The 15,920-nt window shown below is 36.7% G+C and overlaps 2 protein-coding genes across 5 annotated transcripts; one reads left to right on the top strand and one right to left on the bottom strand.

Annotated features, from left to right (window-relative positions):
* Positions 1-44: 44 nt before the first annotated feature.
* On the bottom strand, positions 45-6,179 carry ccdc28a (coiled-coil domain containing 28A). 3 transcript variants are annotated; one of them, XM_048191840.1, is made up of 6 exons: positions 5,935-6,171; positions 2,671-2,836; positions 2,422-2,585; positions 2,188-2,342; positions 927-949; positions 45-696 (listed from the first exon to the last, which is right to left on the bottom strand). In XM_048191840.1, exons 1-6 carry the CDS (start codon positions 6,005-6,007, stop codon positions 642-644), a joined length of 636 nt encoding a protein of 211 aa, XP_048047797.1. In that variant the 5' UTR covers positions 6,008-6,171; the 3' UTR covers positions 45-641. The 3 variants fall into 3 exon arrangements, with proteins under 3 accessions (XP_048047797.1, XP_048047796.1, XP_048047798.1); XM_048191839.1 differs by lacking the exon at positions 45-696 and having other exon boundaries at positions 854-949; positions 5,935-6,179; XM_048191841.1 differs by lacking the exons at positions 45-696; positions 5,935-6,171 and adding an exon at positions 4,878-5,030 and having other exon boundaries at positions 854-949.
* Positions 5,488-15,768, top strand: LOC125269095 (synaptosomal-associated protein 23-like). 2 transcript variants are annotated; one of them, XM_048191838.1, is made up of 8 exons: positions 5,488-5,645; positions 7,774-7,888; positions 9,988-10,029; positions 10,156-10,204; positions 12,350-12,467; positions 12,870-13,043; positions 14,659-14,803; positions 14,987-15,768. In XM_048191838.1, exons 2-8 carry the CDS (start codon positions 7,832-7,834, stop codon positions 15,044-15,046), a joined length of 645 nt encoding a protein of 214 aa, XP_048047795.1. In that variant the 5' UTR covers positions 5,488-5,645; positions 7,774-7,831; the 3' UTR covers positions 15,047-15,768. The 2 variants fall into 2 exon arrangements, with proteins under 2 accessions (XP_048047795.1, XP_048047794.1); XM_048191837.1 differs by lacking the exon at positions 5,488-5,645 and adding an exon at positions 5,661-5,838.
* Positions 15,769-15,920: the final 152 nt, after the last annotated feature.

Raw genomic sequence — 15,920 nt, forward strand, 5'->3', positions numbered from 1 at the left:
TATATTTATGTTAATCTATGTAATTCATTGGTGCGTCATACAACTTGACATTACAACTTGAACTTTATTGATAGAAGCATGAATAAAAAGTTTTTTTCATGCACATAAAAAGCCAGTAAGTTACACATTACATTTCCAATTTTTTAAATCAAAATAAAATATGTAAATAGGACTATAATCTATAACCAAAATATACAATGCAATTTTATTTTCATTCTGCAGTCTTAGGAAACTGAAAATAATCAGCCATTATCTTATTAATCGCTTTAAGACAAGGCATAAATGAACTCAAACTGAGCCCATCAGTTCCTTGTTAAAGTGAATTAGTGATAATGCAAAGGTGCTGCTATTGTACAACTACAAGGCAACATTTAAGACATAAGATTAGATGTCACAATGTAATCGAATGAACATGTGGTAACATGATCCGATGAGAAAGACAAGTGGGCATTTCATTACAACTGTTTGGATTTGTTCTTTGATGTCACATCTATAAAAACTATAGAGTGCAAACAAGCCAAGCTGACAAATTCTACAAGTTTAAGACCACAGTGTCACCGATATGACTGTAATACTGGTGTTTCTCCATAACTGTGTGCTAAATATGCACACAGTGTTCTGCATGGTTGAGCCTTTGTAGTTCATATGCTGGAGGTTCTGGGGACATCTTGAGTGTCAGCAAGGTTGAGCTTTTGTCTGAGGAAGTAGAGTTAAGGATTTCAAACTCTGTTTTTAAGGCAAAAAAGAAGTGACTTGAGTTAGAAAAAATTGATTTTAAGGCTGTGACATGCTGCTGTTGTTCTACAAAATGCATATTTATTCAAATTTCAATATTACATAAAGTTACCTGATCATTTTTAACTAAACACTACAATATAACTACGTTGAAAGTCTTCAACATAATTGGTGAAACCATGAAAGGATACATTGAGGAGCTCAACTCTTCCAGCTGAAGGAAAAAAAGTGAACTTCATTAGACTTACTAGACAAATGCATGAAATAACTAATAAGATTACTGGATTTATGACCAAATATTTGGTCATAAATACAAACACTTTGGTCATAAATATAAAACACTTTATATTAGGTGTCTTTAACCAATATGTACTTGCATCAAAAAAAAAAAAGAAAAAAAAAAAGTTAGGTACAATGCACTCATTTTGCTCCTACTGAGGTGGGTTAACGGTACAGGTAAGGTTAGGGACAGGTTTAAGCCTGGCTAAATGTCAAATCAAGTCACTTTATTTATATATAACGCTTTATACAATATAGATTGTTTCAAAGCATGCAATAGCCTATTTACACCTGGTATTAACATGCATTTTGGTCAATCAGATCACAAGTAGTTGAGGGAGACACATTCCCGTTTACACCTGGTGTTTTAATCCATGTCTTTTGTCCACTTTCAACCACTTCTGTCCTGATTTCTTCAAGGGGAGGGTCTATGGAGGGTAAATGTATGGGCTTTTTCAGATCTTTCAATCTAATGGAGGAAATAAGCTCACGCAATTTACATATGAGCGCGCCTGGAGGCGATGGAAAAACACACGGAGAGCATCAGCTTTAATTTCTGCTCTGACAGCCACAAGACTACAGCGAACACTGTGAGTGTGAGTTAGAAATCAGGAATAGTTAGAGAACATTGTGCTTGGAGTCTTCAGCCCACTAAGTTTAAATCCCATCTGACTAGCGAAAGTCCCATAATATTTACACATTAGGTCAGTTGGAGGATAGCAGACGGTCTTTTGTGGCTGTTCGAACACATTCGACCACATGAGCGTTTACACTACGAAAGCAATCCGGTTGAATGCGTTTTCAACTTCCTCTGGAAGAGGTCGAAACTGGACAAGCTCAAAACATTTTAGACCCTGTTTACACCTATTTAAGGCCATCCACTTTTGATCCGATCGACCAAAACGCATCTTAATGCCAGGTGAAAACAGGGCCAATGATGCAAACTTCAACAAATATGTAAAATTCAAATTCATCTATAAGCAGCTCTACAGAAGACAATAGTGTCGTTATTCAGCTCGAGTCAATTGCATGCAGATATTTCTTTTATACAAGTACAATGTAAAAATATGCATGTACACAACAAGTGCATTGTATGATAAATTTAAATGTTAGTACATAGTATAGTTAAAGACACTGAATATAAAGTGGGCCCAAATATCTAATGTTGCTTACATTTAATAACAATTTATCCATGTTAGTGTCATAAGCAGACTTCCTCTGGTCTTCTGGCAGCTCATCCACTTCTCCATAAAGGTCAAAATGCAGGCGAGCCAGTGTTTCCTGCATTTCTCGCACATGCTCCATCTGATCGATTGAGCACTCGTTGCCTGATTCAGAGAAGATTTTGATTTCAATCAAAACTGTAAACACACTGTAATTTATTTTTACTGTACTGTAAGAGCTTACCAAAGGCTTGTAATTTTCCAGAGTGGAAGTCATTGAGAAGGCTGAGCAGACCTTTCTCCATCTCTTGAACATCAGACACATCTGTGAGAAACGAGTGTTGGATGTGCCCCGACTGGTTACTCTTACCCGACTGACTCTGAGGCCTTGGTTTGTCTCTCACCCCCCTAAAACCCCAAAACAAAATATGACGATTGAAATATGAATTTTAATAACTTGCACAGCTTTAATATGAAAACAGATGATGCTCACCTGCGATACTTTGTCCTCTGACTGGAGTGCGTGACCATACCGCCAACACCGAATCTGCTGCTGGATGTCGTTTTTCGTGCAGTGATTGGGGGAGCAGGCTGATTGGAAGACGGTTTTGGGCTTTTACGTTTCTTACTCTTTTCCTCCATTGTGTCATCCAAATTATCTACAGAATAAAGTAATAGACATAAACAGAGGAGCCTGAAAAGTTTTAAAGTCCCCATGAACCGGAAGTTGCAAACCACTTTTCTCCAGTGTTGTGACTTATTTCCAAGTAAAACAGAATTTTGTATAAAGGGCAGGGTTTTACTTTAGCGCTCCTCCTCTCCATCTCTCGCTCATAGCAGAATAACGTTTGGAGGGCCCAAGCCGTCAAATTGATGTCATCAGAGAAGGAACGCCATTTCAGACTGGAAGTAACTTTTCAGATTTTGATTAAAGATTACCACGACAAACTATTTTTTTCTGTGTATTAACCTGCATGGATTAAAGGTGCAATATGTACGATTTCTGTCCGCTAGAGGTCGCAAGGTCGCAGAGAATCTTGGGACGTGGTCTTCACATCACATCACAGCTGGTGGAAACAATCGGGATAGGATTCAGGAAGAAGTCATGTTCATGGATGTGATAATTAACGTCACTGTAGTGTGAAACAGAGCAGGACCGAGTGTTGTGGGAGCTGAACAAGGCCGCTGGAGCGATTGCACAGCAGAACTTTTATTATGCCACAGTCGCCAGCGCTGCTTCCGCTTTTCCGGTCATGAGTATGAGGTAACGCAGCTCTGTTTATCATATTAGATACATTTGAGTGTGTTGAAAATGATGTTATAACGTTACTCTGTGCGTTCGCTCGGCGGCTGTTGCAGACACTGCAAGTAAGACACTGTTGCACACTGCAGTAAGATATATCGATTTTAGAATATCATATTAAATGCTGGATGGCTTGTGTTGATAAATGGCATGCAATTAATTTTAAAACGTATTGTATGATGGAGAAAATTCTGTATTACTGTTACTAAAAATAAAGCTGCATCTGCATACTTCACAAAAGTGTTTTTCTCTGAGGCATGGTAAAGCGTGGTACTCACAAAAAAATCAAGAAAATTAGATTTAAACAATAAACGTGTTGAGCTATAACAATAATTAGTTTTCTGTCTATAAATATATCAAAACAGTTGTTCCCTTGTCCATTAAAACATGTAAATATTAAAGCGTCTTTGGTGTTTCCATGGTTTCTACAAAATAAAACCGGAAACCGAGGGTAACGCGGTATGACGCAATTGACAGGCGACTCCTCACACGTCCCGGAGCCTTAGTTAAAATTGCCATTTTCTCATGATTTACAAATAGTTGGAAACATTTGCGATATTGTAAGTACTCAAGGTAACAAAATATATAACACTGGTCCAGTGGTTTTTGGATATTTTACTGCAAAAATCTTACATATTGCACCTTTAATTGTTCACCACAAGACTAGTAATATGCGCTAACAAAGTAAATACTAAATACGGTCAGTTTTGGTTTCAGTTTACATTAAAAATGTGATAATGATTTCCTGCAAGCTCCAGTTTTTGGTACTATTGTCTAATTCAGGGGTTTCCAACCTTTAGGACTCCAAGGCACTCCATTTTCCAAAAAACATTCATCATGCAGGCCAATATATCTGTAAACATTTTAGAAAAGGGGCCGCAGTTTAACATAATGAACCACAGTTTCATAAACTGCATGTTTTGCTATAAAACAAAAATTGTTGAGGGGATAAATTAAAACAAGAAATGTTTTTGTGCTTGTTTTTTCAGTATATAGCTTAGTAACCAAGTCAGGTTCTTATAATTAAAATATTAAATGAACTTAAAATCATTTTAATTTTTAATAGCCTCCGCGGAAGTTTGCTGAGGCCCCCTAGTGGGCCCCTAACCCAGGTTGAGAACCACTAATCCGCTAATACAGTAGAATGATGAACAGGCGAGAAAATATTTCACACTGATAAACAAACATAACATAAACATTGTCCGGTGATATTAAACCGTGTCATCACGTGCGTTAACAAGCGCTTCTAATCCTGTTTCACAACAACAACACGTAACATGTAAATAATATGCGAAGGTGCGGCGTTAGTCGTGAACAACATCCCTACTAGTAAATAACGAAACCACTGAAGTAGCGCATGCAAAACAGTATTCAACAGCATATACGTATAACTTTACCACACAAAGGAAGGCTCCACTTTTCAGACTCAAATATTATCCCGTCTGAGCGACATTCTCGATGAGATTAGACTGCTCTAAAGTTGGTACAGCTGACCTGCAAGTTTACAAAAGGCACTTCCGGGATTTACGCGTCATCGTAATCATGTCGATACGCAATGTACAAAGTCAAATTTTACCAAAAGAAACATTTTTATTCCAATATTAAATGCATGTCTGCTTGAGTAGTTTTATTAAAATATTATATAACAAACCAGGAACAGAGAGACACTTATTAATCACTTAATAATTATTATTATTATTATTATTTTATTTTATTTATTTATTTTATTTTATTTTTTACTAAAACGTGCAACAGAGATCATCTTTAACAACGTCTTTTTAATCATTACTCTAATTAAGCACCCTCATTTCGTCCAGGAACTAATTTTTATTATACAGGAACTAAATATTTTTTTAAAACTGGAACTAAATAATAATAGCAATTTGGCCAAAACATTTTTTATTACATGATCTACCTCTATTAAACGCTTCACCCCGCTCAGCATCTTTTCTGGTGTTATTTATTAATAATTATCTTTTCTATTTATATTCGCTTCTCTTTGACGCATGCGCACTAAGTCACCTGTCATATGACTGCACATGCGCACCACTGTCATAATCTGTCTGAAGGAATTTCGGAAAGTTTGGACTAGGACGGACACTTTCTAAACACTTACACCGATCGATCCTCAGTCTTATCCGTCTCCTGTCCTGGAAATTACCTCAGTAAGTAGCGAATGAAACGTTGTGCTCCTGGTTTCGTCCAGTATTTAAAAACAAGAGGATGGTAATGCGTTTCTACTTCCCAAAAGCGGAACTGAGTACGAGACCAACTGACCAACTACTGCCTTAACTAAACAAACACATTTTACCAGTAAGTTAGCGATTAAAGGACAACGTGAAACATCATGAGTATACAGTAAGTATAAAACCTGACCGTAAATAGTGGTGTTGGGATCCTACATCATTGGGAAGATCACAAGGACTTTCAACGTACTAACTTTAGTTTATTTACCTGCCGAAACTGTGCTCTGTCCTTCTGGAGTTGGGTGTAAAATGTGAATCTTGGAATCAGCAGCATTAAACATCACTGTTATGGGTTTATACTCTCTGATAAGATCGGATTTTCTTGTGTGGTTTCTTTCTGTGTATGGTTTCCTGAATGAAAGAGGATTTGTCAGATCCCAAGCATCTTATATAGAGGAGGCATGTTGTAGTTTAGTCCCATTTGATCATAATGCAGGTCCAGATGAGGATTAGTGTGTGTGTCTGAGACAGAATACAGAGAAAATAGTGTAAGAGACATGATGTCATGACCTTAACTTGAGGAACCGGTTTTTGTTGACAAACTGGAAATGTATAATGCTTAAGGAGGTGTTTCACATGGCTGGACAGTTCAATGGAGGAGAGTCTGGGTCATGTTAACCCCTTTAAAACCCTCTTATTCAGCTGTTTTTTGGAAAAGAACCTTGGATAAGCTATTTAAAACCCAGAGAAGTGATTTGAAAGGGATAATTCACTCAAAAATAGATATTTATTTCATCATTTATTTGTTCCAAACCCGAATGACTTTCACAAAAGGAGATGTTAAGCAGAATTCGCCTCAGTCAACTTTCTTTGCGTCTTTTTTCATATAACAAAAGTGAATGATGACTAAGGTTTTAGTCTCTTTTTGTGTTACACATAAGCAAGAGAGTCAGTTTTTGGGACAACATAATAGTGAACATGTTCAGAGAGTAATTTCCCAGATCAGAATTGTATTTTTGATGACTGGATCTAGGGTTAGATATTGAAAATAGTTAATATTAATTACTATGTATCATTATATTGTGTTATTTAATGTTGTTATATAGCTATATCTTGTTAAAATAGCTTAGAGTATTAATAATAAATTATATATTTCCTTGTTTCTCTTATTTAAGTTAGTTCTTTTGGATTTTGCCTCTACCTTGCTGCCATTTGAAACAGGAAGAAGCTGCAGAAATGAAGGAAAAGACATAAGAAATCTGTTTCCTGTGTACAGAGATACAGGCCTGTTACAGACTCTGTCATACCATAAACGCTTATAAGCACTTTATTTGTCTTTTAACTGCGGTTTTACTACAGTGCATGTGAGATTTTTACTGTAAGCTGTGACAGTTATGAGCTAGTCGATAATTGACCTCCGTATCTGTTTATTCATTAATGTTTTGTGAGTATTTGCTCTTTTGTTTAAGCTTCAGGGTTCTTTGCAATGAAACACACCCCAAAATTTGTCCTATGTTGAAAACATTGGTCACAAAATCTTCATAGAAACATCACACTTCTCTTGCATCTCTCTCACACCCATTTCACACCATTGTTAACAGTGTTTTAAACAGCACAGACCTTATGCACATTTTCACTTTTAGTATTAAGGTGTGTAAAAGGCATTGAAAAAATGCATTGTCTGTACTGTTTGTGTCCTCTTGTCCTTTTTAACATCATATTTTATCAATTTTGTTATTCATTTTAAAACATAATTGAAAACTGATAACCACTTTCATGCTTTTCTTTATTTGCATTATATATTTCAACCTTTTCACCCAGTATTTTGTCATCTACTCAGCCTCACGTTGCTCAATTTTTTATAACGCAAAAGTTAAAACTCACATTTTGATTTGTAAGACTTTTTAGAGACTCTGAAAAATAGCCAATGAGTTGCATGGACTACTTTTATAATACTTTCTTGAGTTTCACAAATAATAATTTAAGCAACATGAGGTTGAATAATGATGATATAATTCCTTAAAATTCCAGGTGGTAGATTTCCATGGGCGTCTTTGTTTATGTGTGTTTGAAAATGGCATCTGAACTTTGACTTCTTGCCCTTCAGACCCCAGAGCGTAGAGCTTAAGGCCACAGGAGGGGCGGCAAACTTGGACACCAGCAAGATGGCAGACATGTCAGTGGAGGACATCACAATGAGAGCCAATCAAGTTACAGATGAGGTATGCTTGCCATCTGTTATTATAGCGATATAACAGGATGAAAGTAATTCATTTCTTTGTTATTAGACGTCATGTTTGAAGTTCCTGTATACATGCAGACTCATTGTTTGTGACGGCAAACCAATTTCCCTCTTTTACTCACTATTATACTGCTCTATTTCTCAACCTTATAATACATTTCTTGCACTAACTGTTGTGAAAAAAAAAATCTTCATGTTTTAGAAAATTTCACGTCTTCGCATTGACTTTGCAAATAAGTGATTATCTGTGCCGCCTACTAAATCTCCTATAACTATAACACACTTCTTTCTTACTTTACCCACAACTTTGTTTTGTTTCCTTCTCTCTTTCTCCTTCTTGCTGCCTCTGAAGGGACTCAAATGAGCCTGTCTGCTGTAATAAAGACTAATAGCATGAAGCGGCCACTGTGCTCATGCTCAGCATGGGTGACTGGGGGTAAACTACAAATCCATGAAACATCCCCCACCCACCTTCCCATTCTAACATTACATTTGTTTTTTACTGTGATGTACCATTAGTGTTCAAGTACTCTCAGAATGTAATTTCCCAGTTCAGAAGTAGATTAATGATGGCTGAATTTAGGGTTATATATTGAATATTTACTAATAATATTACTAAATATTTGTTATGCATTACTATATTTTGTGTGTGTATGTGTATATGATTATCAAAATATTATTAATAATAAATTATTATTATTATTTTAACATCATTGAAGTATATATTGTCAGAGCAAATGTATAAATATTGATATATACTCAGATGAGCCAAAATATTATGACCACCTGCCTACTATGCTGTTAGTCGTCTGATTGCTGCCAAAACAGCACCGACCCACCGAGGCATGGACTCTATAAGACCCCTGAAGGTATCCTGTGGAAACTGGCACCAAGACATCAGCACCAGATTCTTCAAGTCCTGTAGGTTGCGAGGTAGAGCCGCCATGGATCAAACTTGTTGGTTCCGCACATCCCACAGATGCTCAATTGGATTATCTGAGGAGTTTGGAGGCCAGGGCAACACCTTGAACTCTTCATCATGTTCCTCAAACCATTCCTAAACAATATGTGTAGTGTGGCAGGGTGCATTATTCTGCTGAAAGAGGCCACTTCCACCGGGGAACACCGTTGTGATGAAGCGGTGTACCTGGTCTGTAACAATGTTTAGGTAGGTGGCACGTGTCAAATTTATGTCCACACGAATGGCCGAACTGAGGGTTTCCCAGCAGAAAATTGCCCAAAACATCACACTCCCTCCACTGGATTGCCGTAGTCCCACGGCGCATCCTGGTGCCATCACTTCCCCAAGTAAAAGGCGCACACGTACTCGGCCGTCCACGTGATGTAAAATAAAACGGGGATCATCAGATCAGGCCACCTTCTTCCACTGCTCCAAGGTCCAGTTGTGATGCTCTCATGCCCATTGTAGACGCTTTCGACGATGTACAGGGGTCATCACAGGCACTCTTATAGGTCTGTGGCTATTCAGCCCCATACGCAGCAGATTGTGACGCACTGGTGTTGACACATTTCTCCCATAATCGTGACTTGTGTCACAGTAGACCTTCTGTTGGCTCAGAACAGAAGCAAAACACATGCCATAACAATTTGGCCCTTGTTAAAGTCGCTCGGATCTTTATTCCTGCCCATTTGTCTTGATTAAGAGAACTGGTTGTTTGATTGCCATTCAATCTGTGGCCTTGTTAGGAGATGATCAATGATATTGTTTTATCTGACTGTGACTGGTCATAATGTTTTGGCTCATCAATATGTATATATATATGAACTGTCATCAAATATCTAAAAAATGTAGAGATACAATTTTTAATGGCCCTAGCTGGAAATGTTTTGTTTTTCACAATCATGCCAGTTTGCCTCTCTATTGTGTTCCTGTGTTCTTTGCATGGCTTCATAGCATTATCTAGGATTTTCACATTTCTAATTTCTGAATTTATCAGTGTGTTTTGGATTAAAGTCTGCTCATAATGATCTACAAGCACATATCTGCTGTTTTCTTGTTTTCTGCTGTAGTGATCTGACTACCTATTTAAATATGTGTATTTTTTAATTTTCTTTCAGTCACTTGAAAGCACTAGGCGGATGCTCCAGATGGCAGAGGAGGTAAGAGCGCCAATGAAACCTTGGAGGCTTCAGAAGCATGTTTACTGTTATTTGAAGTACATAATGCTTAGAACTACATCATTAGAGTTTATATATAACCTAATATAAGCATGTATATATTTTTAGAGCCGGGAGACAGGGGTCAAAACAATGACCATGCTGGATGAGCAGGGAGGTGAGTGACTGCACCATTCCATTCCAATCTGTAAAAACTTTATTTAGGAAAAAAAAAAAAACTATTATGATGCACCTGGCTCAATATAAAGAAGCTAAATCATCCAAATGTTTATCAGGAGAAATTTCTGGTCATAAGATGCAGCTTACCATCCCATGTACCAGTATGGATCAAAGTCAGACGGTCATGTATCTGCTGCAGTAGTGATTGGTCCAAAATGTTTTGGCAAGAGTATGCCTGGACAAAGTTCATTTTTCACAGCCAAAGCTTATGCATTACTTTTAGCTCTAGAACAAATAATAAAGGAACAACAACGTCATTTTTTTAAATCTGCACAGATTCCAGGTCCTGCCTATAAGTACTTGAATCTTTTGAAAACTGAACATCCTACAATTATCAGCACAACAGGAAAAGTGGACTCTTTAAAGAAACGCGATTTTAATATTATTTTTTGTTTGATAATGGGCCATATGGGATTGGCTGGCAATGAACAAGCAGATAAAGCGGCTAAGAAAGCACTTCAGTTGGAAATGACAGAATATAACATACCAGCATCTGACATTAAACCCATATTGAATCTGTACATATATAATTTGTGGCAAATAGGATGAAATGAATGTATATATAACAAACTATATGAGGTGAATCCAGTAATAAATCAAGGAATTAAGTACTGTTATTATTTTAAAAATAGACCAGGTTGTGTTTATGAGATGTCGAATTGGTCACTCAAGACTCACTCATTGATATTTATTGAAAGAAGAAGAGAAACCGGTTAAGCATTTCTTGAGTGTAAAACATATTTTAATAGAATGTCAATTTTTAAATTATATTAGACAACGTTTTTATTTAGAAAATAGTATATTAATGGAGTTTTTTCAAAAGATTTCTCCTGAAAGTGGTGCCGATAGCCTCGTGGGCAGCACGCCGACATATAGTGCCGTAGCGCTTCAGGCAACCCGAGTTCGAGTCCTGGCTCAAGGACCACTTTCTGTCTGCTTACTCTCCTATCATAATAAAGGCAAAAAATGCCAAAAAATAAATCTTTAACCCTTTCAAGCATGAGTTTAAAATATTCTAACTGACGCCCCAGAGTGAGTTTTTTTTTTTAAGGCGACCGTTATTTTAGAACACAATAACACTGTATGACAGATGTATCGCTATTATTTTTTTTCCTTTTTTATTTAAAATATTCACAAACTTGCTTACCATGTCATCAACTATCTGATATTCCGATTCTCAAATATGTGTAAGTGAGAGTATTTTGTTGTTTAGAAACCTTTATAAATGATCTTTATCTTGATCTATAACGCGAGATGGGCACCACCATCTTAGTTTGCGCCGCAGTTCAGAGTCCTGTCAGTCGGATTTACAGCATGTGAATTCATCAGTTTCTCCCGAAATATATGCAAGTAAGTGGCTGGTGAACTGGAAGAATAGAGTAAACTTTATAGTTATTTAGGCCCATTATGTGTGTCTGATATGAATAAATGTTGGCAAATTATATTTGAATGGATTGTTATTGCTGCTTCCACTGATGTTTGACATCAGTGTGTATTTTATAAACTCTAAATGTATTGTTTTATTGGTGCTTAAGTGTATTTAAATGTCTGAAACCTTAAAAAAAAGTATTATGTGGCTGAAAACACTGCATAGCTGTGATATATGAAAAGAGCCGAGCGCCTCCGTCTCGCAGCCAAAGCGAGAAAGCACAGTTTGAATCTGGCAGTTATGCGATGACGCTGGACGTACTAAATCCCATGTGTGGGACTGTACCACTCAAAGGGTAAAAAAAGAATTTTAGAAAATTCCTGGAAGAATTTTAGATTTTTTTTTTTTTATCACAAATTAAATTGAAAGATTCTATATGACCTTTATCATTGCTATTGTTGTTATTGTTATTTATGTGTGTTTTTGTATATTGATTGCTTCTCAAGAAAATATTTATATTATTGTAAATAATGTATTGAAATGATATTGTAATGAGAATTATTTTTATTGTTGATATTGCCATGATATTGCCATTGCTGCTGATATGGCATTAAATCATGAATAAATAATAATTAAGTAAACTTAATTTAGGAGAAGCTGACTAATTAAGACATCATTGATTGATTAAAATCTGCTTTTTTCTGTTTTGATCAGAGCAACTGAGGCGAGTTGATCAAGGAATGGATCAGATCAATCAGGACATGAGGCAGGCTGAGAAGAACCTGACTGATTTGTCCAAATGCTGTGGCCTGTGTGTGTGCCCATGTGACAGGTCCGCTATTATAACTCTACTTCCAGCTACTGAATTTAAAGTTGTATTATATTTCATCCAATTCAGTAATATTTTTGTGAGGAGAGATCTTTCTGGGATAAATCAGAGTATTAAAGTGTATTGGAATTGTAGTCCAAGTTGTGTTGCGGTAAAAATAGCAACAGGGTAGTGCCAGTAGCTCACCGAGTGCAATCATTTGACGTCATCGACGTAGAATGCACTGTCCACCTAAACAAAATGCCGTTGTCCAAAATAGTATGTATAAAACGGTGTGGATTTTTTAAATAATGTAAATCTTTAATGGGTTTTCTACTACATATTTCAGTAAGAGACATCATTTACGTTATATTAAGCCATACAAGTCTTTTAAAGGGGTTCCCTTTAAAAACCTTTTTCTTTCAGAGTGTCTTCCATTGAGGCTGATGGGAGATATAAGCGGACTTGGGGCACAGGCGGTGATAACTCAGGCACGCAGGATAAAGAGGGTGGTGTGGTATCCAGCCAACCGACCGCCGTTCGCAATGGGCAGGCTGTTTCGGGTGGGTCAGCGGGTGCCACCGGCCCCTACATCAATAGGTGAGGGCAAAATACACTGAGAATGATGGACATTGATCCAGTGTCCAACTCAAATGTTTTTAATCAACTTTTTGAGGCAGTTAATAGCAAGTAAACAAGAACATATATTGGGCTTTATTTCCTTGAAATGGTAAAACATTTGCTCCGATTAAAAATTCTGACATTAAAGCCACATTTTCTCCTAATTTACCTTTAGTTTTTGTGGAGCTAGACTGTTGTGCCATAATTTGAATAAGCTTCCACTTTGGTGCATGCTAGTCTGTTATTGTGGAAACACGATTTCAGATTTACTTAAAGGGTTAGTTCACCCAAAAATGAAATTTCTGTCACTAATTACTCATGTCGTTCCACACCTGTAAGACCTTCTTTCATCTTCAGAACACAAATTAAGATATTTTTGATAAAATCCGATGGCTCAGCAAGATAAAACACTTTCAAATGCCCAGAAAGCTACAAAATATTTAAAACCGTTCATGTGACTACAGTGGTTCAATCTTAATGTTATGAAGTGTCGAGAATACTTTTTGTGCCCAAAAAACCCCCAAAATAACAACTTTAATCAACAATATCTAGTGATGGGTGATTTCAAAACACTGCTTCATGAAGCTTCGAAGCTTTACAAAAGTTTTGTTTTGAATCAAACTGACAAAGTCACATGAACCATTGAAATTTCGAAACATTTCAAAACACTTATGATGTACGAAGCCTCGTTTACTGAAATCACGTGACTTTGGCAGTTTGATACACACTCCGAACCACTGATTCAAAACAAAAGATTCATAAAGCTTCGAAGCTTCGAATCTGCTGCCTTAAATTGCGCTAAATTACTGCCGTTCTCGACAATGCACCTTTGTAACAGTAGGGATTTAGCACTTACTCGCATGAAGAACAAATATAGACACAGATAATGGATTAATTTCGATTTAAGACTCAAACTTTCTCCGATACAAAAACATACCTTGTGTGAGTTCTTGTATTTAATGATGATAACGAGCAAGAACACACTTGTTCCCAAATATCCACGACTGCAAATGTGACATTATTATACAACAGGTCAAAAAACAAAACATACATTTTAAACACAGTACTGTCAGTATTTACTCTATTTTGCAATGAAATAATAGTTCTAACGAAAACCACAGCAGAACTACAACACACGTCTGTGTTTCGCGAACAATTCTGCGGCTTTGAATCGTGAATCGTGAGAGTCAGTGATTCAATGATTCATTCACAGCCACTTGCTTCGTTACTGAATGAATGACTCGATGACTCACTCATAAAAACAGTGACTTGCTGCCACCTACTGGCGGTTTTAGTTTAATATTTAAAAGTTTTACTTAGTTTTACCATCATTGCATATTTCTCTATTGAACATTTTTCTTTTATTTAAACAGTATTTATTTTATAAAGTTATTCAGAAAGGTAAAAAAATGCACTGGAAAATCAATTTAGGGGGCAAATATTGTCCCTTAATGGTAAAGGTGTGACTGCAGTCTAAGTGGAAGAGAGGGGGTACGCGGAAGGATGGTAATCCCTTCAGGGGGTACTCCAAGCTAAAAAGTTTGGGAACCACTGACTTACTGTATGCTTTATTGACATTTTTCATTCCCAAAAGAGTAACAAATGATGCACGAGAAGATGAGATGGAGGAGAATCTGGAGCAGGTGGGCAGCATCATCGGGAATCTCAAGAATCTGGCCATGGACATGGGCAACGAGATCGACAAACAGAACAAGACCATTGACCGCATCACTGATAAGGTAAAGCCACACTATCAAATGCCCAAACATCTAAAAAACTTCATAATTTATATATATATTCATTAAATAAAATAGATTTTAAATATTATTATTATTATTATTATAAAACACAGATATATGGTTTAAATGTTTATATGCATATATATATATATATATGATTATAATTGTTTTTGTTTTGTCCAGGCTGATATGAATAAAGCTCGCATTGATGAAGCCAACCAACGAGCCAACAAACTTCTGTAAGAGTGGACACCGCCAGCATCGCTCAGGAGCCTGATTGTTTGATCTTACCACACACTTACACTTAAACTTTCTGATTCACAGCAATGAATTGCAGCATGTGAGTTAAGCTCTTCCAATGCCATCTGTGCCTTTTATTGCAGCATTTGTTCTATTGTAAATAGGTGGACACACACACACACACACACACACACACATATTAAAGCCTCCTACACAATCAAGTCTTCACCCTTAATATGTGAGACAAATTTGCTGGACGCACAGTGTGCAGTTGTTTTTGCGGCTTTGCTCACTGCTGTCCTGTCAGTCTGTAATGGATAGAGTCTAATCTCTCGGGATGGTGATGGGTTTTGTCCGTCCCTCTCTCTGGACTTGAGTCAACATGGCTAATTGTTTTACTAATCTGAATGAGAGGCCAAAGACTTACGACAGAACCTTTAATGTCCTTGTATACTGCCTATATAGCCTTTATGTGTGTTTGGCTAATTATATGTTTGGTTTTAATGTCATGTTTTCCCATGTTTAGCTGGTTTTGTGACTGATTATACTCATATTTAATTATCGTAAGACAGTAATGGGCCTTGTGAATACAAAATAGTCTTGTTTAATGTTTTGGGTAAAATGTATGGTAGTCTTTTTTTAATGGCATAATTTACCATGCTATATAGGACTAGTACATTTCACTGTATCTATTTTTATTTCTAATAAAGCCAGTATAAACCTTCCTTGACTTTTTCCCTTCTTTTTTAGACATAACTTGACCAGCAGTGGGTGTTGCCAGTGCCACATTACTTTATGCTTTTAAAGTGAAGGTTTGAAGTGTTTATTGTCACACAATATAAAAATAAAAAGCTTGTTTAGTTTGTTTTTGAAAGTC

This window comes from Megalobrama amblycephala, linkage group LG5 (assembly GCF_018812025.1).
Source record: "Megalobrama amblycephala isolate DHTTF-2021 linkage group LG5, ASM1881202v1, whole genome shotgun sequence".
Taxonomy (NCBI): Eukaryota; Metazoa; Chordata; class Actinopteri; order Cypriniformes; family Xenocyprididae; genus Megalobrama; species Megalobrama amblycephala.

Coding starts and splice junctions, on each gene's coding strand:
- LOC125269095 (XM_048191837.1), top strand. Junction 10,205..12,349: donor CATGCTGGATGAGCAGGGAG/GTGAGTGACTGC, acceptor TGTTTTGATCAG/AGCAACTGAGGCGAGTTGAT. Junction 12,468..12,869: donor TGTGTGTGCCCATGTGACAG/GTCCGCTATTAT, acceptor TTTTTCTTTCAG/AGTGTCTTCCATTGAGGCTG.
- ccdc28a (XM_048191839.1), bottom strand. CDS start 6,007: ATGTTTAATGCTGCTGATTCCAAGATTCACATTTTACACCCAACTCCA. Junction 2,586..2,670: donor CAGAGGACAAAGTATCGCAG/GTGAGCATCATC, acceptor TTGGGGTTTTAG/GGGGGTGAGAGACAAACCAA. Junction 2,343..2,421: donor TGGAAAATTACAAGCCTTTG/GTAAGCTCTTAC, acceptor TCTCTGAATCAG/GCAACGAGTGCTCAATCGAT.